We start from the raw sequence: 23,425 nt of genomic DNA, 5'->3' as shown, positions 1-23,425 counted from the left end.
GGACCAGGGTAGGTGGGAGGGAGGGCTGAGGGTGTCTCGAAGGCAAACAGGAAGAACTACATTAAAACTGTATGAAAACTACAAGCTTAGCTTTCACTGATTAGAATCTAAAATTTAAGAAAACATGGAAATAAACTACATGAGGCAAGGGAATAAGCTGAAAGCATTTATGAAGGGTTTAATTTTAAACATTAGATGCCTTAGTTCAAAAAGAATGAAGAAGCCAGGATTGTAATATGAACCACTTACGTAGTACAAACATTCCAGAATGGTATAACAGTCTTCCAGATTTTATACCTCTGCTGGAGAAACATATTCTGAAGCTAATAAGGTGATTAATAGTTTACTCAGTTCATCTAGCTCATTGCTGCACGGTCACAAAGGGAAGGGGATGCCAGCCCTGGAGGATGGTCTCTGGTCGAAGGGTGCTTCAAAAAGGCTCATGGAAACTGGTATTATGAGGTGAGTTAATTTGGGGACAAAAAATTTACAAAATCCATGCAAATGAAGGATCTTCAAACATCATGAAAAATATATTACCATGAAGAAGCTGCGCAAGGAATTTTAAAGTTTTTCTGAACCTAAACATACTTACTTGAACTTCTTTTTTTCCAGTTTCTGAGGTATCCTCCCGTATGCTTGCTCTCATAGTCTCTTATTTTTTTATGGTAACATACGTGAACGCTCTCTACATTGCTAACAACAGAGCTATGCTGAGGTGAAACAGTCTTTAAATAAATGAGCTATGACTCATGCATAATAGTCCACAGCCGAAGTCGAAGGACACTGAGAACAAATTGTCTGTGCAATGACAAATGCTAGTGAGACAACTTGCTTAGACCCACGGCTGTGCGGAAAGCCTGCTAGGGCTGTAATTAAGTCTTCGCTGATTTTACACAAACAACCAAAAGGAAAACAACGCTGGAGTCCTAACTGTGGCTTGCAGAGCCTAAAAAAAAATCTAACATTTAACTATGCTTAAAATTGTAAGATAAAAGTAAGTTTTTTAGGAGACAAGTCCCTAACAAAATAAGGAGAACATTAAATTGCTCCTGAGGAGAGGCACAAAAGCAAATGAATTTTTAAAAAGTTGGGAGGGGGGATACAGAATTAATCACACATACCAAAAAAAAAGGTACTTAGAAAAGAGCTACAATTAAATCAAATGGCACACTGAGGGAGAATTCTGGAATATGCACAGAAAAGGATTAATTTTAGCATGGACAAAGAGCACTTACAAATATAGTGAACATTTAATAGGAAACAATGTTAAAAAGCATAAATAAAAAATTCACAGAAATATAAAAGATGAATCCATATGCAAAAGATCCAACTTGGTAGTAACCACAGTTGTCAGAAATATATTTTTAAGATTTATTTATCTTTATTGCAAAATCAGATATACAGAGAGAAGGAGAGACAGACAGAAAGATCTTCCGTCCATTGATTTATTCCCCAAGTGAGCTCAATGGCCAATGTTGTGCCAATCCGGAGCCAGGAGCCAGGAGTTCTTCCAGGTCTCCCATGCAGGCGCAGGGCCCCAAGGCTTATGGGCCATCCTCGACTGCTTTCCCAGGTCACAAGCAGGGAGCTGGATGGGAAGCGGGGCCACTGGGATTAGAACCGGTGCCCCTATGGGATCCTGGCATGTTCAAGGCAAGGACTTTAGTCGTGAGGGCACAGCACTGGGCCCATAAAATTTTTTTTGTTAACTAATTTCATAAGAAAACTTTAGTGGTACACTTTCAGCATTTGCAATACCACAGTAAAGAATTACTCTCAAAAAACACTGATGGGAGGGAGCATCCATAAACCTTTCTAGAAGGAAGATGAACAATACCTATCAAAAAGCTTTAACAAGCATCATCCACTAATTCAAACCAACAACTCTTTTTGGAACTTATTTCCAGGGAACTATCCGAACTGCATAAAAGAATGCTACAAAGAACATTCTTTTTTTTTTTTTTTGTACGTTATTACAACATGATAGTTGTTGTGAAGTGGGGCAAAGTTCATATACACTATGAAAATTCTGAAATGAAATATGCTAAAATTATGTATTCATGAAACAAGCTGTCAGATATACACATTATTTAAACTAAAAAACACTCACACGCATGGACTGAAACAAAACCTGACAATGGGGGAAACGGATATGCATAAAATGGAATACAAACAGCTGCACATCAAAATGTTGGCAGTGCTGTTTTGGTGGGATTTGTTTTTTCGAAAGTTTTCTGTATCTTTAAGACATCTCAGAGGTTACACATACTATCTTGTAAAAGCAGAAGACAGTATTTTAAAGGTAGCAAGTTAAGCAGTGACAGCAATTTTCCCCATAGGGCGAGTTATTCAGTGGTATATGGGATCCCACAGCCAGGCAAAACACCATCACAGCACCTACACGTCACCAAACCCTAGCAGGCATCTTTCCATGCATATCCTAACTGAATTCAAATTTTGACAAATGACTGGTTTATCTATCTTTCAACAATAAAACTGTTAAGTGCCTACAACATGGCAGCCAAAAAGCTGACATTCCTAACAGGAGAACAGATGATAAAACAACGCGACACATGTTACTTTTCTCAGGAGTCTCCAGGTAAGAATTTTTCCTGCCTGTCACTTCCGCCAGCGCCACCTACCTTGGCACTGCCATCCGGTAAGAAGAGGTAGGCACCACTTTTGTCTCTCTTGTTTGTAGTACCATACCATGAAAACTGTAGATTCACATCAAGGTGTTGGCCATCTTCTTTAGTCACTATTTTCTGAAGACAAAGAAACATTTTTTTAGAGCTACACTGTATTAAAACATTGCATGAGGTTATAGGTCAACTAAACCAAATAACCACAGTAACAACAAATACCCCTCTCTGTTAGATTAAGAAATGCTCATTTAAGCCTTTCATATTTGTTATTCTTGAGCACCCAAAATCTCACACTTCCCTTCACGTTTCAGGTTTGAAAACTTTCCAACCAGGAACAATGCCAGACACACCTCTGAGTAACCAGCAGAGACCAAGTAAGCCGCCTGGAGCGGTGCTTTCCAACCTTTCCATAGAATGGACAGATGTATTTGTTTACATTTATTTTAATATTTTAGTTTAGTTTCATTTGAAAGCCAGAGGTACAGAGAGACAGAGAGAGTCCTTAAATGACAGAGAGACTGCTAGAGCCAGGCTGGTCCGAAGCCAGGGGCCAGGAGATGTTTTGTGTTTTTAACACAGCACACGAACAGGGAGCTGATTGGAACAGCATGGTTCTGTCCCCCACCCTTCCATTTTCAGTTTCAACATGTACCAGTCCAATATTTTTGTAACATACTAGTGAAATAAAACTTAAAATTCAAAATTCAAATTAAAGTGATATGCCAAATCCATACTCACATTCAACAGGCATTTTCTTCAGTCAAATTGCTTTCAAAATTTCTACAAACACCTTGAAACAGTCACAATTTCTACACTTAACCCTACTGAAGAGGAGTTTTATCCTTTTCCACATGTAATTTCACATATCATAGTACAAGTGCCAATATTACCACAGATTTCACAAGAATTCAAAATATACCAGCGTTAGGGCATAATGGGATAACCAGGGGTTTCTAACCCCCAACATCCAATAGGAGAGGGCTAGTTTGAATCCTGGGTACTCTGTTCCAATCCAGCTACTTGCTACTGTGCTTGAAAGCAGAGGATGATGGTGCAAGGGTCTGGCATCCTGACACCCAAAGGAGACTGGGATGGAGGATAGGTTCCTGGCTTTAGCCAGCTGTTGCCACGTGAGATGTGAACTAGCCAATGGAGCGCCTTTTCCCTGACTCCTGTGTGTGTGTCTGTGTGTGTGTGTGTTTTTCTCTCTCTGGGTGTCACTCTGCTTTTCAAATAAATCAATCTTAGAAAGATCGAACCATACCTTCATAAGTCCAGATTGATCAAACCAAAGCGTGAGAAAGGAGTTCTCAATGGTTATAGCTTCTTCAGCATTTATTACATTCTTCATCTTGAAAATGCTCTTGTCTTTTGCTGCACCATTATACAGGGTGTACTCGGCCAACCGTGGGCTTGAGCCCTCTGATTCCAGAATCTTATACACTTTCAGTCCCAGTGCTGGCATGTGTGCTATGAAAGAAATCTAGAAGAGAGAAGAGAGAATTTATTAAAAAGAAATGGAATCCACTGAAAGGCAAAATATTTAGGCTTTTGGCTTAAGCAAGTGAAGAAACACCTGAATTATTTTAAAATGTGTCATGCCTATGAGGTGTCATGTTGCCTTTGTAAAGAAAAAAAAATCAAGGATGGTATTTATCTCAATTTCCAAATTATCACTAAATTGAGTTAGACTAAAATAAAAATTTTCAAGTAATGACTTCACTTCTTTAGAATACCTATAGTTATAGATATATATGAAGATACACAATGTATTTGCTAACATTGTAAAAATTAACATACCTACTGACAAAGACACCAACATATTGAGAAACAAGATTGATGAGGGTGCTTTTAAAGTTCCTGGGAAATGGAACTAAACTTAAAAGTTTAGTTCCTAAAAATTCTGAAACTCAACAGCAGAGTTTGGTGGGTTGGTTGGTTTGTTTCATAGCACAGGTTTTTTCTTTCCATTACTTGTCTGAAGATCCACCACACGTATGAATTTCGTATTTTTTTACACCCAAATGAATCTTACCTTTTAATTCTATTTTTTCTCAAACTTCTTGAAATGCCCTATTTCCTGTTAGTGTCACTCAACAACTCTGTTCAGTGCTCTAGCTTTTACCTTTTCACCATTCCACATACACCAATACAAGCGCACACTGGTTTAATCTGCCATGGAGCCCTGACACAGCCATCCATCCTACCTGGCCCACACTCTTCACGCTGTGCCTTCAGCTTCCCTCACCACCACCTACCTCATAGGCGGTCTGCGACACAGCCTGCTCCGCATCCCACACGGCACTGACTTGGACCTCCAAGGTTTCTCCTGAAGGGGACTGCACCTGTGCCTTGGGAGAACTCACGTAGACAGAGACCACTGTGCTACGGTCTTGCTCCAAAGGATTAAAGAGCACGAGGTACCTGCAAAAACAGCAACTTGACTATCACGATCCCAATGTTGTTACATCTGTCACACTGTGGCAGGCAGTCACAGAACCTTTTGAAAGGTACCTTGTGGTAGACCCCTTGGGAAAACTGACAATTCCTTTAGGACAAATACCATGCAAAGAGTAGCAATGACTCAGAAGCATTTTGTATAGATTGAAATGGTTTACAAATACAAGACATTAACAGACAAGTAACAAAGCTTTTACAATAGGACTTATAAAAAGTTTTATTGATGAGTCTAGGAAAATCATCTTTATGCAATTAATACATTGATCCCTGTTTAAACTCATTGAATAAAAAATTCATAATTTGCATGCAATTAAGATTATGACATTCATTTCACCACCTGCTGGGTCAAGGGCTAGGCAGGGACCAAAGTGGATAGCTAGGAAATGAATTCAGGCCACCCACATGGAGGACAGGGGTGCAACAACAACCCCACATACAATCTGTTGCCTTCTGTGGTCTGCAAAAGCAGAATGCTGGAATCAGGAACACAACAGAGAATTCAGGGACTTACAAAGGGGATGTGGGGCCCGATGGGCTGGTTCAGTGGATGCACCAGGATCCCTTATGGATGCCAGTTCCTGTCCTCGCTCTACTTAACTATCCAACTCCCTGCTTGTGGCCTGGGAAAGCAGTAGAGAATGGCCTTGGGACCCTGCACCCAAATGAAGGACCCAGAAAAAGCTCCTGGCTCCTGGCTTTGGATCAGCTCCATTTCAGTCGATGAGGACACCTGAGGAGTGAACCAGTGGATGGAAGATCTTTCTCTGCTTCCTATTCTCTCTGTAAATCTGCCTATGCAATCAAAATAATTTTTTTTTAAAAAAGGGGGAGGAATGTGGAAGTCTTAACTACTAAGTCAAGTGCCTGACCAAGAGCCAAAGTTTTAAATGAAACAGTGAAAAACACTTCATCGAGACTAAGATCAGAAAAGCAAAATAGGAATCACTGGAATCAGTTTAGCATATTTGGAACTATTTCTGACAGAATCTTTCCAATATTTTATATTAGCACCTTTGATATCATTCACATGATATTAAAAGTTTTACAGGATGGTTTCCAGCATAACTATATTTGTATAAAATAGTGAAGGAGCTCATTTTTGCTAACGCCCTCTCTTAATTCTCTGAAAGTCAAAGTATTTTTTACCTAAGGCACCCAACACCTCTAATTTTCTCACCAGCTTACTTCTTCCAGAAACTTCCCACTTGCCAGCTTGAAGAGTAGGTACGTTCCTGCCCATAAATAATGAAGATCTAGTTCTCACTGGACCTACGTTAGGGCCCTGGGATACAAGAATGAACTCACAATGAAACGAATGACAGTCTCCTACGTGGTTGGGAGAGACTCCAGCGGCAGCATGACAGACTCGGGAAAATTCACGAAAGACACCCATTGCAAAACCGGAGGAAAGAACAGAGGGGAGGGGAGGGAACTTGCTGGAGGGGAAGGGAGACCCCGGTGCCAATTAAACTGTATCAAAGAACAATTAAAAAATTAATAAATAAAAGAGAAAAAAAAGAGTAGGTGCATTCTAGATCATTCCACGGCCAACTACACAACTCTACAATATTTACGATTTGATCTGCTATCTGCATTACATCTTCTTCAAATAAATCAAAGAACATTTCAAAGAGGAAGGCTGACTAATAACAGAACTCACTGATTCACTAGTGAACAGTTGCATGATCTAAGTTTTTTTTTCCTATTCAAATTTATAACTGTGGGAGCAGAGAACTGGGCAGATAGCAACCATCTCTCCCCCTGAGGACAATAGCTACTGATGGGAACAACAAGCTAACAGGTGCTATTGTGCATCAGAAAAGCCTGCCAGTGTTCTCTCACCTTGCATATGTGTCCTGTGTATTTTAACTTTCAACTGCAATACCAGACACTCATCAAAAAATTGCATGCATGTTTACCGGCTCCAAAACTAAAGCAATGACAATAGGAAAGAACAAAGGGTGGTAAGTGGGAGGATACAGCACAAAATATGCAAAACATTTGATTTCTAGTTGTTGATCAGAAGTAGGAGTGATGGTTTAAATACTATTCTGAGATGTCAAAAGTCACATGTGACTACAAGAATGTCTTGGCCTTCTGTTAGGCTCACTGTGTGAATTGGGGCAACAAGTCCGGACCTGCATCATTAATGTTTACTAAGGCTCCACATGCATACAAAAGAGGGACAACAAAGCTTGCAGTCACGCACAGGTGTGCAGAGAGCCTCAACCCCACCCAGCAATAGCTAAGACTCTACTGCATGAACAGAAGTGGTTCTCAAGAGAAGTGAGGTGCTGTCCCCTTTGGGACGTCTGCTCAACAGGCTGGCCTGAGGGATCCGGCAGCTCCCTTACCCTCGTTCACTGGGCTTCTATTCACTGGGCTGAATGTTGCATCATATCACACTCACACACACACACACACACACACACACACCCCTGGACAACCACAGCTGCCAGGGTTCTCTGCAAGCAGCAGGACTTGCACTACAGGCATTAGTGGAAGAGAGCTGGAGGCCACTCATTCTGTGCACCAAAGATATTCAATGAGGGAACACAGAAACCAAAACTCTCAGACACTCACAGGACTTGAAGGCGAAGAACTCCAGAAAACCCTGGTCTGCAGGCAGGTTAGGTGCCTCCTTCAGGAGACTGCCCGGAAGCACACATAGGGACCAATGGCAAAGCAGGGTCTGGAATGTCCACCTGCCCATTCCCACAGGGGACAGCACACAGAGTGGGTCCGGCTGGTCATGACAAGAAAGTGTAATGTGCACCCAAGTGATCAATTAGGTAATAAGCATTCAGAACACTGATTCCTCCCCAAGAGAAGAAAAAAGTGATTCATTTACAGCAAATAATGATTTTAACTATACATTTGGTCTTGTACTATAGTCAATCACTTTTTATAGTAAGCTGTGAACTAGGCTGTTTTGTTTCATTTTAGTAGCTAATTAGTATTTGACCATAATGATGTTTCTACTGTACTAAATGATTATGTAATTATCATGCCAAGAATCTATTCAAAAACTAAATGTGTAGAGTATATAATGAGTATAATGCTGCACTAAGAAAATAATTTAACATAATTAGAGATTCCCAGCATGTTCTTCAAGCACATCACAGCACAAATTTATCTGACACACATACAAATGCTATCTATGTGCCTTTTAAGGAGACCACAAGGCAAGAATGATAAATTGTAACTCACTTGGAAATAAGAACTTCATCACACACTAAACTTTCACTGCCATGATCAGGTCTGGTCGTCAATCATTTGTTATATTGCCCATAGCTCCAAATGTGAGGCCTTTTAAGCACTTCAGTTGTGAATGGAGGCAAGAACTTTCAACAACATATTAAAACGGTGTATTTGCTTACGGAAAGTAAGCTCCATTGGATCATATGAACAACAACAACATAATATGTGTGCCCTGAAAATGAAGAAGGGTGATTTCCCTTTAGAAGCAACTGTATAGAAGTTCATAACTTTCTTTCTCTTCTCTCCCAGGACTCCTCTGGCTCCCTAGTCCTCACTGTGACACCAGTCCCCACACTGAGGGCTACAGGCAATTATCTCGATGCTTTCCATACAAACAACAACTCTGACCTCAAGAAGAAACGCCACTTAAATGTCACCTGCCAAATGAGGAGGCAGAAGACGATCCACTTTGGAAGAAAAAGGAATGAAGCAAAACAAAAAAGAACAGCTGTCAAAAGTCATGTCCAACTGGGAATCTCTTATGGAAGGATCAGAATTTCACAGCAAACATGAACCTGACCTCAGAGGCTTCACTGAGGATGAGTATCTTCAGAATCCCTCCGCATTCTCATGGAAATAATTCACACTAAGAAACGCAGCAGTGGCTATCCCTGAGGTCTGACTCTGCGGTATTTCTAACCAGAACCTACGAAAATATGAAAGATGGGAAGGGCCACACAGGTCTCCCCTTAGGACCGGATGTAGGACAGAGTAGGAGGAAATGCCCTGTTCCCAGTGGCACCTTGGAATTATTCTTCAGAGTGCCTGATGTGTGTTGGGTAGGGTCAGCAAGGTGGCCAGGTGGCCATGTGGCTGGGGCTCAGCCAGCTGGGGAAGCAGGGGCAGGAGAGGCAGCTGCACTAGCCATCAGGATTCAACCTTATTCTGGAAGATATGTCATTCTGGGAGACACGTCCATCACAGGCCACATACAGAAGAACTTGTGGGGTCCGGTACAATGGCTCAGCAGCTAAAATCCTTGCCTTGTAAGCACCAGGATGCTATATGGACACCAGTTTGTGTTCCGGCTTCTCCACTTTCCAGCCAGCTCCCTGCCTGTGGCCTGGGAAAGCAGCAGAGGACAGCCCAAAGCCTTGGGACCCTGCACCCGCATGGGAGAAGTAGAGGAAGCTCCTAGCTTCCTATCAGCTAGCTCTGGCCATTCAGGCCAATTGGGGAGTGAACCAACGAATAGAAGATCTTTCTGTCTCTCCTTCTCTCTGTAAATGTGGTTTTCAAATAAAACAAATAAAAATCTTAAAATTTTTAAAAGACAGGAAAATGACAGAGCCAAGGTCACAGACAAGGCAAAGACCAGGGAACACTTTGATTCCTTTTACTTTACTTATTCACATCTTAGTTTACAGGCAGAAAGACAGATGTAGCAACTTTCGTCTACTGGTCCACCCTCCAAATGCCAGTCTTGCCTTCCCTTCCTTTACCAGATTTTCTCAGACCCAACCAAGGGCACAGCCCATCCTCACTCCATTTGGAGAGGAACTCAGATCACCGAGATGTCACCTCCCACCCCTGCCCTCTGTGTCTTGTTAAGGCATACACACATTTAAACAAAAGGAATGAACAAAACCAAACATCTGGTAACATCAGTATACTGAAACAAGAATTCTATGAACACAGGGGCTGTGAGGCAGAGAGGGGGATAATTCCATCAGCACAGAGACTAACACGAAGCAACCAGATGGGTTACGGCTAGATTTAAAAACAACAGAGAAAGGGGAGAAGGAGCTGCATGGTGTGCCAGGGCTCTAAATTCCAGCAATGCAGCACACTGTCCCTGTACAGCCTGGCAGGGCGAGGGGCAGCAATCAGCTGCTGGGATCAACGTAACGGAGAAAGCAATGTGACCAAGGCAAACACAATGTGCCTCCTCATGTACTCACAACACACAGAGGGACCCGTTAGGAGAGTTCGACCAGGAACCCAAACAAAAGTCTTAACTCCACATGAAACGAAAACAAGGTCTATACAGAAAGAGACAAAACTTTACTGAAAGACCCATACATGAATAGACAGACACATCATTCTTTGTGAGAACATTAAAATAATGTAAAAAAAAAAAAACAAGCCAAGCTAATTAATGAACCTTGGATGATGCTAACATTAGAACAAGATGCCAACACTGATTCCAAATGAATGTAAAAATCTGAAAACTTAAGAAAATTAGTAGGAGAATACATGATTTATATTGCAAAAGCATTTTCTAATCATAACAGAAAAAATACAATAAAGCCATAGCTTGACAGACTTGGCAACTCTTCCTCCTAAAAAAAAATTAATGCAAAATTAGGAAACTCATCAGAACTTCGTAGAAGCACTAGGGCAGACAAGAGTTCTCACTTCCATCCACCTACAAGACAGTGCAGATGAAAAAGAGCAAGCATCTGCCCTGGGCAATAGGGCTCTGCTGAGAGAGGAAAGGCTTTCAGAAAAGTAAGCAGTGTCTGTAGTCACTTTCACCTGGGGCCATGTCAGCTCTCAGCAGGGAGACACAGCTCCAAGCCAAAGTGAATTCAAAGCCTAGAGGAAATCTCTGGGGGGCAAAGAGGACAACACAGCAGTTGGTGGGGACTCTGGAGGCCGCAGGCCCACAGCTGCTGCTTTCCTTAGGACATGTGCCAATCACTGGGGTTCAAACGTTTTCAAACCTAAATTGGCAGGTTCTGAAAAGTAGGGCACAGACATCTCAGGATATTCCAGAACGCACCAGACAGGATGGCCTACAGAACATGTCAGATATGGGTTGAAAACTTGGAAGTCTAGATGAACATGGGGTTGAGAGGCAATCTTTTATCCCAATTCAGTATAAAGCCACGAGGCACCTCAAAAGACAGCCACACGACCAAACAGTGGACAGAAAAAGACAAAAGACCCAGAGCCATACATGACCTGAACTCCAAAGTTCAAAAAACTCCCAAAAAACCCTTCAAAATAATGACTACTTTGTCCAAAGAAAATGGAACATAAAAGAAGTAAACAAAAAGGCAGAGCATTTAACCACAGAAATGATTACAAAGAATCAAGTGAAATTCTAAAATATCACATGTTTGAAATTAGCTCTACAGATGTGTTTAATAATAGAATATTCTGGCACAATCAGGGTCCGTAAAAACATCCAGACTGAAATGGATCCATCAGGAGACTGGCAACATGGACAAGAAGGTGACGGACAAGTGACACTCAGGGAACAGATCAAACACAAGACAGGACACGTGTCTCCACAGACCAGAGGGAATGCAAATGAAAAACTTGAATAGTTCAACATTTTTTTTTAAACCAAGAGGAGTCCCACCATAGATACCACAAACTCTAGGACCCCAAGTAGATGAACACAGACCATGCTGCAGCACGTCCAGTTCTTTCAGGGCTCTCCACCAGCAGCCAGTGAAGAAACCCACACAAGTGAGGGATACCAGGGGACAATGGGATTGCACGCTTCACGCGATAAGGAAGCAGAGCAGCTCAAATCACAGCCAACCTGGAGATCCACACCCAGCAAACATTTCCTCCGAACATGATTACATAAGGCCCTGGTCAAACAAGGGCTGACGGCAGTGCTTGCAAAAAGAATTATACTGAAAGAAATACTGTCTGAGGCACAAGGAAAAGGACACGGAAACCAAGAAAATAGAAGGCTACAAAAGTGGGGGTGGGGCTGGGATTAAATACCGTGCATTAAATACCATCAGAAAATGCAATAAACATTAGCTACAAAAACAACCCGAAAATACACATTAAAGATTATAAGAAGCCACCTTTGCTTTTCCCTAGAAAGGGGCAAAAAAAATGTTCTAACCAAAAAGTTAGAATAAAAAAAAATCTTAATTGGAGCATTTATAGCCTGACAATTAAAAATCTGACCAGTGACATGACATTAATACTAGAGGTTTCTGTTTTTATCTCATGTGGGAAGTTGAGCACATCATGGACACACTGAACAGATGTGAACAATACATGAATGCAAATGACTGTCTTGTTAGGTTCTAGGTGCCCAACACCAAATAGCTTATTATGAATGCATACATATTCCAACATTTGAAAATTTCCTACTCTTACTTATTTCAGAGAGGGCATCCTCAATCTATGCGAAAAAGAATTCAATAATAAAAAGAAACAATAACACTAGAAAAAAAGAATTTCAAGATTTACCAAAATATAAGCACCAGCTAAACTACTGAAGCACTGTATCTACTAGTAAATCAATTCCTAAAATGAGACATACATGTCAATAAAAGTATAAGTTACAGCATTAATATTCATTAAACAGCCAATAAACATTTACAAAAAAAATTCTAATGCCATAATAGCTACATAAAAACTATGCACATTCTTAATTATACTTCTTTTTTACTTTCAAAATTGGCTTAATTTTATAAATTTGCAAGAGAAACAGAGAGCTCCCATCTCCAGGGCCTATGACGGACAAGGCCAAACAAAGCTAACAGCAGGAGCTGAGGGCACAGTATCAACATGTGGATCGCAGAAACCCAGTTATCTGAGCCATCCGTTGCTGCTTCCCAGGTGTGCATGAGCAGGAAGCTGGAGACAGGAGTGAAGCTGGGACTCAGATCTCCGGCACTCCGACAAGCGTGCCCCAGTAGCAAGCTTTGTTATGCCAGGTACTCACTCTGATAATGTTAAGTACAAGAAAATGTTTGTTATTATTAAAGACAGAAGAATGAACTAGAGTACACCCAAGGGATGATCAATGAGATATACAAATTTATAAAACTTCGAAAGTGAAGTGAGCACCATGGCACAGTAGGCTAAGCATCTGCCAGTGATGCCAGCATCCCCTATGGCCACTGGTTTGTGTCCCAGCTGCTCCACTTTCCACCCAGCTCTCTGCTTACAGCCCAGAAAAGCACTGGAATTGCTTCCCTTCTTGGGACCCCGCGCCCACATGGACCGACCCAGAAGCAGCTCCTCTCCTGGCTTTGAAATAGCTCAGCGCTGGTCATCGCAGCCAGATGGGAGTGGGTAAACCAGTGGGGAGTGAACCAGTGGACGGAAGACATCACTCTCCATTTCTCCTTCTTTGTGTAACTCTGTCTTTCAAATAAAAATTTTAAAAAATAAAGCTTAACAATTAAACTCTGTAAGAAAAAAATAATAAATTGCAGTAGAGGTTTCCTCTAGCTCATATTATTAATAAGCACCATGTAAATCCTTTTAATACTTCTCGATGCAAATCACTATCTTATAAAAACTATGTTTTTTTAAAACATACTTGAAAATCTTTTTTTGTAATAGGATGAGAACTTATTAGCCAGGGAAAGAAGAGGGCAATGGGCTCCACGTAGAGTGGATTAAGCATAAAGGTCCAATAGACACACAAAATAGGATGTTCTTTTGGGATGCGGCAGTCATCACACACCACTAGAATCTACGCTGTAAAAGGCACGTCTAAGATGCTAATCCACGAAGCTGGGGCAGACAGACTGCAGTTCCTAGGGGAAGAGTGGCTAAGGAGACAGGAAGTGACTGGAAGGTTGAAGGTCAGATGCTCACCCCCCCTTTTTTTTAAAAAAAAGAATTAACTATTTTTATTGGAAAGCTAGATATACAGAGAGAAGGAGACACAAAGAGGAAGATCTTCCATCTAATGGTTCACTCCCCCTGTGGCCACAATGGCTGGAGCTAAGCCAATCCGAAGCCAGGAGCTAAGGAGCTTCTTCTGGGTCTCCCACACAGGTGCAGGGTCCCAAGGCTTTGAGCCAGTGTCAACTGCTTTCCCGCAGGCAGGGAGCTGGATGCAAAGCGGGGCTGCCGGGATTAGAACCAGCTTCCCAGATGGGATCCCAGCGTGTTCAATGCGAGTACCTTAGCTGCTTAGCTATCACACTGGACCCCAGATGCTCATTTCTAGTACCTTGTATAAGAAGGATTTCAGGAGTAAAGACTTACAGCAGGAAAGCCAAGCAGAAAGCCCCAAAGGCTCAGGTATTCAGTGAACGTTAAATCAGAGAAATAGAAACAGACTCACAGATTTGGGGAAAAATAGTTAGCTGCCTTGTCAGCAGGAATTGTTATTATCATCATTCCTTGGAGAAGGCTGGATAGTAAAATAGGAGGAAATGTCCACAATCACAACGCATTAATTGCGGTGTTGCCGTTTACCAAGACTAAATGCTGAACTTTAGAATGAAGGTGATAAATCCAGGCTTAGTCCTCGTGAAATTTACTGTTAGTCATGATATGTCTAAGTACCACCCATACGCACGGATCGTCATAGTCCTCAATTTTCTGCATCTCAGAACATACATTTGCATTGGATGTATTGAGATCTGGTTGCCAGGTATGGTAAACTACATAATGGATGTCCCACTTGCGATTGTTCTGATTTTGCAGATGTGATGAAGCAATGCCTTGTTGCAAATTACGGATTACAGATCCAATGGACTCACCGGTGCCCCTCTGAGAAGGGTCCGCAGGGGGGAAGGCCATGACAGCAGAGGGGCAGACTCTCTGAGGAGGTGGCCAGAAGTCAAGGGATGCTGGGGGCAAAGAAACAGCTTCTCCCTCTCTCAGCCTGAACAATGAACCAGCTCTGCCAACGCTTTGTTGGTGCTCTGAGACATGATTTTGGACCTCCAGCTTCTAGACTGCAAGCTAATAAGTTTGTGTTATTTAAAAAATGTTTTAAATGTATTACCAAGTTTTCAGACAATCTGTCAACATACAAACAGGAAACTAACACACCAGGATGCACTACTCTTGCTGAAAATGATGACAAAACTCCAATGTCATATCACGAAATGAGACATTTACCACCAAACACGAGTTGAAAAAAAGCCTGAACTGTGCAGCAATCCTGAAGAGGGAAAGCACAGCAAACAGAAGGCTACACACTCCTCTCTAAGCATCCAAAAACCCTGGATATGAAAGGAACAAAAACGAACAGACACAGAGACTACACAGTTTGGCTGACCCCAGGAGTCTTGTCACCAATTAAGCTGCTTTCACACTGAGTTTTGCCTAAAACAAAAATACCATCTGTTTTACCTAAAACATTAAGATGTTCTATTTTCTTGTCTGTTCAGAAATCACATCTGTAGCCATTTGCTGAAAAGACAGGAAGACATTATATTTATGGGTGACTGCATAAGGAATCATATTCAATCAAAGTGTAATTTTCATCTGCAGGAAGGAAATCTCATTTCTCCAATGAATAAAATGTTGTAACTTTTGGAAGAACATGCACCACACAAACAAGCCAATCTTCACAAATAAAAAAGACCAAAGAAGTTAACACAGTAAAGCAAGGCTGTTGTGTTGTTAAAGACAGACATGTTTCGTTTCATTTTGGGTGCCTCTATTGACAAATCAGATCCTTCCTGTGTGAAATTTTCAGGTGAATACAGGAGAAAATAACTTTTTTTTTTTTTACTTTGCATCACATCTCTTCTATAAACAGGTCCTGGTACAGAAAGCAAAAATGTGAAAAATGACAAAAAACACAAACTACCTTCTATTTTGAAAACACTTTTGGAGACCATATTGGTCCTGGACAAGACTCCTTGCACTACCATCCAAGGAACGGCTTGAAGAGCTTGTGTAACGACAGGGACAACATCGCTTGTTTAGGGCGTACGTGGACACACTACAAGGCAGGTAGAACACAGCTTCCAGAAAAGCACATGCACCAGCCCCCTGTTTGCAATCACTGCGCATGTATCAGAAAGCCAGGCTTGTCCAGCCTGGATTAGCAGCGCAGATTCACACACAACTACCTTTAGAACTAATGTAATGCTACTCTCTAAATAGGTCCAACGGCTCTATTTAAGATTTGTCTTTTCCCACAGGGATGTAATGTCTTCTCAGGTCCAAGACAGGCAGAAGCCATCACGGAACACCTCAGGTTATCTCCACTAACACCCTTTCCCTTGTTCTTCCTGTACTATGCACTTTATTCATCTGTACAGAAGAGGCAAAAAAAAAAAAATCAGGTTCTGAAGAATGGGAGCCTTAAACAGTATGCCACATCACGGCAGCCTATGTTCTGAACTGCTTTGACTCAATGGACTTTCCATGCTAACAATTCCAGGGGACAAGACGGCTGCTGGGACTAGACCCAAGCAAGATGGGAATCTGACAGAGAACTCAGTTTGCAAGACACTGGAAAAGCAGGAATGATTAAAAGAACCTCTCTTGTGTCATAATCAATCCCTCCTGACACTTCAATCTAAACGGATTCAAAAAGGACTCCTAACCTAGGTATTTAATTTGCAATCACACACTCATAGTGCCTCATACAACTTCAATCATGAGTGAGAAAACTTTGGCACCAGAAGCATGGCAAATGTCCAACATCTGGCAGACACACCAAATTTGATGCCAGCTGGTCTTTCACACCACTCTTATCCTCCTCAAAGTTTTAGGTAGGTTCTATCAAGGTTTGCATTTCCTAACATCTTATCTAGAAATTAGCATACTCATACCTGGATTATAGTTCTCATACTAAACTTGCCTTTATACCGTAAGGTTTCAAAGGTTCTCATCCTAAAGCCACATGAACAGGCACCTGGCTCTCCCCCGCACCGCCTGCACTTCACTGACTACGGTCCTTCATGGGACATCTGCAAGACACTGCATGCCACAAGCAGAAGCGCTCTGATACATCAGACAAGCTACACAACCGAAACAGACTTTGTAAATCTAACTCATCAGATAAAAATATGACAACAATAAACTAGATTCACAGAGCTAGTAAGCAGGTTCCATCTAAAATACACACAATTAAAGGGCAATTAAAACACTGACTAACCAGGCAATTTAGCAGGTGTGCTATAACTACTTTGCCAGTTTTTCAACAAATAAACCTAAAAGCATCATTTTAAATACAATGTGTTTCACTGTTGCCACAAGTAAAATGGAACATAATTTTGTGCCTAGAAACAAAATCACAGCTGATTAATTATAGGGACCAAGAAGGAAGCTTCCTGCAAAGTCCATATGAAATTGATGAAACGGATGACCTGAGACACTATGACTTCAGCACCGGAAAGGCAGACCCCATGCTGTATGTCTGCAGCCAGCCAGCAATGTGGCATAGTGAGAAAAGCAGCCTGGGATGCCCATCAGGTGTTGGTTTGAGATTCGGCTGCTTCACCTGTAATACAGCTCCCTGATAAAGTGCATCTGAAAGCACCAGAAGATAATCCAAGTACTTGGACCCTGATGAATGTAGGAAACCCCGAGGAAGCTCCTGGCTCTGGACAAGCCCAGCATCTTCTGCTGTGGCACTCTGGGGAGAGAGAACCAGAAGATGGAAGATCACCACTCATGCGCATGTATGTGGTCATCCATCTTGACTTCTCTCCCCTCTCCCTCTTTCTCTGTAACTCTGCCATTCAAATAAATAATTAAAAAAAAAAAAACTAAGATGGATAATGCCTAGAAGTTTCTTCAAACTTCTAAATGACAATAAAAATGTACATTTACTTATTATGCAAATATATTGTTTAAAGCAACTTAACATACATTTCAAACAGGCCTGATGAAAGAATTGCACCTATTATTTCAGGAGATATAAGAATAGAGTAAGAAATTTAAAAAAATTAATTCTGATCATGAGAAAGGTTACAGAGGAGAAGCTAGAACAGTCAGCAGGTTCAAGAGGAAACTCTTTTTTTCCTCCTAAAGATATCTGATTCATCTGAAAGGCAGAGTTAGGAAGAGACACAATGGAGAAACAGAGATACTCTCCATCTACTGATTCACTATCCAAATGGTTACAATGCCTGGGGTGTGGCCAGGCCCAAACCAGGAGCCCTGGGAGCTTCAAGCAAGCGTGGATGCTAATCACAATCCCATGCCATTCGGAAGAGTGCCAGTAATTTAGGCCACACTGCAACTTTCTCAGGACGCTTACTGAGTACCTTAAGCAAGTTTATAATTCTCCCAAATCATCTACTCTATAGATCTGTAAATTCAAAAAGCTCTCAAAAACAAAAAGACAATCAATCAATTTGGGCAGTAAAACCTAAACTCAACTGATAATAAGTTCTATAGAATCATTACTTTCTTGAGCTGAATATTCAGAATATTTAGAAGTTTTCAAGTGTACCTTGAAGAAGTTTACAGAAAATGAAAACAGTAAGTTTACTTTGATGTAAAAAAATTATGAAAACCATGCACAGTTTTTTTTTTATCATATGCATTTTCCAAGAATGTGAAAAACACCCTGAGTTCACAAATACACAGAGCCCTGGAGATCACAGGGGAGCATTGAGGACTTACTTTTGGGGGCCTCAAATACACTACAGCCCAAGACTTAGACCACCACTACAGACACCCTGCCTTTGCAGATTCTGAGTGAAATGTATAAAACCCCAGAAGGGATGAGAAGACATCTAGATATAGTGCTACAATGGACAGGAGCTCAAAATCAACCCACCACTAATGATTGAATGGCTGCAACACATGAAGCATTAAGTGACTGTCTTTCAACATGTGTCCATAGTGGTCACTAGAAAGCTCTTTTAATACCTGAAGATCCTACAGGCCAAAAGAATATGCATGTTACGTATGAGCATTCACTACATCTGTTCATAAGTTCTTGTTGTTAGGCTGAGCAGAAGTAACTCCTGAGGGACTGAGTGCATCAGAGGACTGGGAAATGTATCAGAAGCAGGAACACCTGGTAGCCCAGGCACACCAAGCCACAGATGGAGCCCCGGTGCTCAGTCCTTCCTGCCTCCCTCTGGCCACCAGCCACACAAGGAGCCTCTCTAGCCTCAATGCTATCTTTACTGAGATCAAACAGATACTTCCAATTCTGTCTCCACAGAATATCAAAACCCACTGTGATGACATGTCACAAGCATGCACACACTGAGGAGCTGCCACCTCCCTCTATCTTACACACCTAAAATGTACAAAAGCCCGGTGCTATATTCCCTGAACGGTCATTTCTCTCACACGGTCACTCCGCCATGTGGAAGTGGTCCCAGGGTGTCTCCCACAAGGGAACAGTCCATCAGATACATATTCATCCATTCTCTGCCTCTCTCTCTCTCTCTCTCTCTCTCTCTCTCTCCTCCCCCTGCCTCTTGTCTATCTCCTTCCTACAACTTCAATGGCCTGCTATCTGTATTGATCAGAGAACAAGGAAACATGATTAGAACTCTGGTAAGTGAAGACAGAAAGGAACTATGTCCTCAGGTTTAATGACAGACAGGAGATTCAATCGGCAAGACTTGCTCCTCTTCCCTTCTGAATGAACCATGGGCGTGAGGCATGGAGCAGGGGGAGCTGAGGGATTGAGGGCCACACGCTAAGGGTGGCAGGCAGAGCAATAGGGGAACACACTGCCATCCCAGATGGCCTACCTTGAAATTAGTTCATAGAAAAATGAATTTGCTCTTACAACTGCAACAGAAAAAGGAAAGTAAATACCAAGAAATCACTTTCTTGAAAATTCAACCTTAAAAGAAACTTTGAACAACTTAAGTTCAGACACTAGACACTTCCCCATTAGGATCCACCACAGCCAACTATCCTGAACCACTATCAAATACTACACCAAACTTTTTTTTTCATAATATTCACCCTTTTCCATTTACAGTTAACACGATGGAACACATATGCTATGAATATACCAAATACTTCTTCCAGATACTATTCAACTTACCACAACTTCCTTCATTCAAATAAACTATCCTATTTTTTTTTCCTATGGCACTTCAGAAAATATATTTCATCAAATCTTTAGCTAAAAGGAATGGGTTACTCATTTAGTCTTCCGTTGTCATTTTACTGGGATGTTCTTCACATTGGCGCTTGGTTTTGTTGGGTGCTATTCACTTCAACAGCAGAATGATGGACTTTTGTTTAAGAAGGATTATACCATTGTAATAATATAGGGGAAATCAGTGAGAGAGCAGGTTTCTTTAACGGGGGGTAATAAGGAAAATCCCAGAGCTTACAAAATTGTTTCATAAAAATAATATGCATGTGCATGTGTGTGTGTGTGTAAATACCCCGTAAGTTTACCTGTGTGTATATGTGTGTGCATGTATATATATAAATACCATATAAGTTTACCTATGTGTGATGTGTGTGTGTGTATAAATACCCTGTAAGCTTACACTACACAAAATACATTTTCTTCCCATTATTACACTTCAATTGCTTAATTTTTTTTTTCTTCTAACATCAATAAGGATAAATTTTCATTGTTTCCTGCTTCACGCTGCAGCAGCAAGGAGGGAAAGCAAAGACAGCGTCCTTTCTCCACCCATTAGGCACGGCCCTGCCTCGTCCACTGACGCACGCACATCCAGAGGAAGTGGGGCAGGAATCCCTTTTAGCAACATTTCCCATTGTTAGAAGCAGAAAAATCAAAGCTCTTCCAAATAGAAAAGGGAATAGAAAGATAGTAAGACAATCTGCATACAGTTCACAAGGGACACGATATTTCAGGCACAGGCATATAACCCCAAATGTCTCAAAATATTACTATGGTTTACATTTAGCCAAAATCTCAATTTTACTAGACAGGATACATTCTCCCCCATATTTTCATTTTATTTACATTATAATATTTTAATAACCTGTATTCATTTGAGGGGCAAAGAGAGAACTCTCCTCCACTGGACCACTTTTCCAACTCCTTTAGCAGCTGGGCCAGGACAGGGCTGAAATCCGAGAGCTGAAATGCAAAGTCTCTGACACTGTTGGCGGAACCCAAAGAGCTGAGCCGTCACTGCTGCCTCTCAGGGTGGAAAGCTGCAGCTGGCAGCCAGGAAGCCTGCAGAGTGGCACACCGTGGCACACTGGCATCGCAACACAAAGCTTGCCCAGCATCTTACCTGCCCTCCGACACATGTGCTCCCAACAATTATCCTTCTAACCCTCTCTTTTGAAGAGGTGATAAGACAATGTCATATTTCCTAAATCATGTGTCTGGATTCACACTTAGCCATTATAATCAGATGCCACGGGATGGATATCCTGGTGTAGATCAACCCGTTTGTGATATCTGCATCCCATGTTAGCGTACTGGTTTCCACTTCTGCTGACTCAGCTACCTAACAGGGCACTCAGGGAAGCAGTGGTTGACAGCTTAAGTTCTTGGGGGCCCTGCCACTTGCATGACAGACCTGAGCGGGGTTCCTGGCTCCTGCTTTGGCCTGGCTCAGCTTCAACTTCTAACAGAAAGAGCTGTCTCTTCCTCTCGTCACCCGTTCAACTAAATGAACCTTAAATGAATTAGAGGCCTTGATGGTTCCAGTATTCCCAAGAAATCATAAAACACTGCTTTATATGATTAGCAGTAGTAACCAATTAAGCACCCTTGTCAAGTCAATAAAACATCTCTCAAGGCTGGCAGTATGTTGTAACGGCCAACGCTTCCGCCTGCAGTGCCGGCATCCCCTGTGGGTGCTAGTTCAGTTCTCAGCTGTTCCACTTCTGACCGTGATCCCTGCTAATGCACATGAAAAAGCAACAGAGGATGTCCCAACTGCTTCAGTCCTTTGTAGCCATGTGGGAGACACAGAGGAATGTTCCAACTTCTAGCTTCAGACATGCCCAGCTCTAGCCATTGTGACTATACTTCTTAAAAACAAACAAACAAACAAACAAAAAAAAACAACCTTGCTAATTCCTGCAGCATAAACTGACAGTTCTGGAATGAACTGGTGGACCATTTATGGCAGGGACTGGACCTACTAATAATAACAAATAAATAAATAAATAAAAGTTTCTTCTTTCCCTTAAAAAGCAGAAATGATTGATGAAAAATCAGGCAACTAACTGAAACCTTAACCAAAGACATAATCTCAACATGGTATTAAAAACAGGGGAATTTTCTTTCTCACAATGACATATATGCCATCCTATGTCTTCTATCTCTAAGAAATTTTAGTTGCTATAAAAACTTCCTCAGGTATCTATGTACTAAGAACTATGCTACCTTCAGCACTGAACTTATCACAGTCATGGGAGGAAATGTATTTTTTTCAGAAATTTTTCTCAAAAATTCACGAATTGGTTACACGAACTACTGCTGCAAGTTAGAGGCTGATAAAAAGAATAGAACCATGAAACCCGACATGCTATAAAACTGGAACATACTGCTGGGAAATTATTCATTTACCTTGGCTCTGAACTCACTTCGATTATATTTTTTCGAGGCAGAGAATCCTGTGATTTTTGTTTCAGATCCTACAAAAATGAACATTTTTAAATTTTACTTTTTAAAAACTTCCAAAATTAGCTATATAAGAGCACCTTTCAAAAAAATCTTAAAAAGGGCAAAATAACATAAACATTCTCTTTCCAGTTATAGAAAATCCATCACAATTCCGAACAATCCCTGTGTAAATGTGTGTGATTCCTGTCGTATAGGTATGTGTTCAGAGCTCTGAAGTGGAGCGGACGTTTCTAGAGCTTGAGTTCGTACTGAACAGTCCCATGCAGAGACCAAATAAATCAGTTCTAAAGGTGAGTCTACAAAATTCTGTACCCCTTTATTTTTGTGTCTTGTGTTTCATAGCCTTGCGAAATACAGGTCCATTTATTTTAATATGAAAATATCTAATTAAAAACATCGGTGTATGAAACTACAGAGGTGATGGCTGTGTGCAGAAATTTATACCATATTTAAGCTCCAAACACGTCATTCATACAGTTGCAATTACATGTGATTTCAAAACATGATTTGCCAATAGGGTGTATAAATAAGGTTCCAATCTTTTTCTCAACTATTCTTCATTCTACTTCTAACACTTATGTTTTATTGCAGCTTTTCTTGCTTACTGCAACAGAAGGCAGCAAGTGTTCTCATCCTAATTTACAGACAAATGGATGAGGGACCACAATTGGTAAGTAATTTTCTCAAGGGCCAATGAATAGCCAGTTGTCTATTTGCTTAATCACGGTCTATTTCATCATACCCCATAGCTGTCCATGAGCTCATGCTGGAACCAGAAGACCAGTCAAACCCAAGGTTAGCAAGAACAGAATAAGGACTGATAAAAAACTCAAATACTGTGAAGTTTCTAATATCCAAGTAGAATATCTGTAATGCT

At 41.2% G+C, this 23,425-nt stretch overlaps 1 protein-coding gene across 2 annotated transcripts in view; it reads right to left on the bottom strand.

Annotated features, from left to right (window-relative positions):
- MAN2A1 (mannosidase alpha class 2A member 1) overlaps positions 1-23,425 on the bottom strand; it is a 144,021-nt gene that overhangs the window by 41,021 nt on the left and 79,575 nt on the right. For both annotated transcript variants that reach the window (XM_040986138.1, XM_040986139.1), the window contains exons 12-15: positions 22,492-22,559; positions 4,907-5,072; positions 3,913-4,131; positions 2,646-2,768 (exon numbers count right to left, since the gene is read on the bottom strand). In XM_040986138.1, coding sequence (XP_040842072.1) covers positions 2,646-2,768; positions 3,913-4,131; positions 4,907-5,072; positions 22,492-22,559 — 576 coding nt within the window. The remainder of the gene's footprint in view (positions 1-2,645; positions 2,769-3,912; positions 4,132-4,906; positions 5,073-22,491; positions 22,560-23,425) is intronic.

This window comes from Ochotona curzoniae, unplaced genomic scaffold (genome assembly GCF_017591425.1).
Source record: "Ochotona curzoniae isolate NIBS_2020 unplaced genomic scaffold, NIBS_Ocur_1.0 contig_4501, whole genome shotgun sequence".
Taxonomy (NCBI): Eukaryota; Metazoa; Chordata; class Mammalia; order Lagomorpha; family Ochotonidae; genus Ochotona; species Ochotona curzoniae.
The sequence above is the reverse complement of the archived record's forward strand: the minus strand, read 5'-3'. Positions and strand labels throughout refer to the sequence as shown.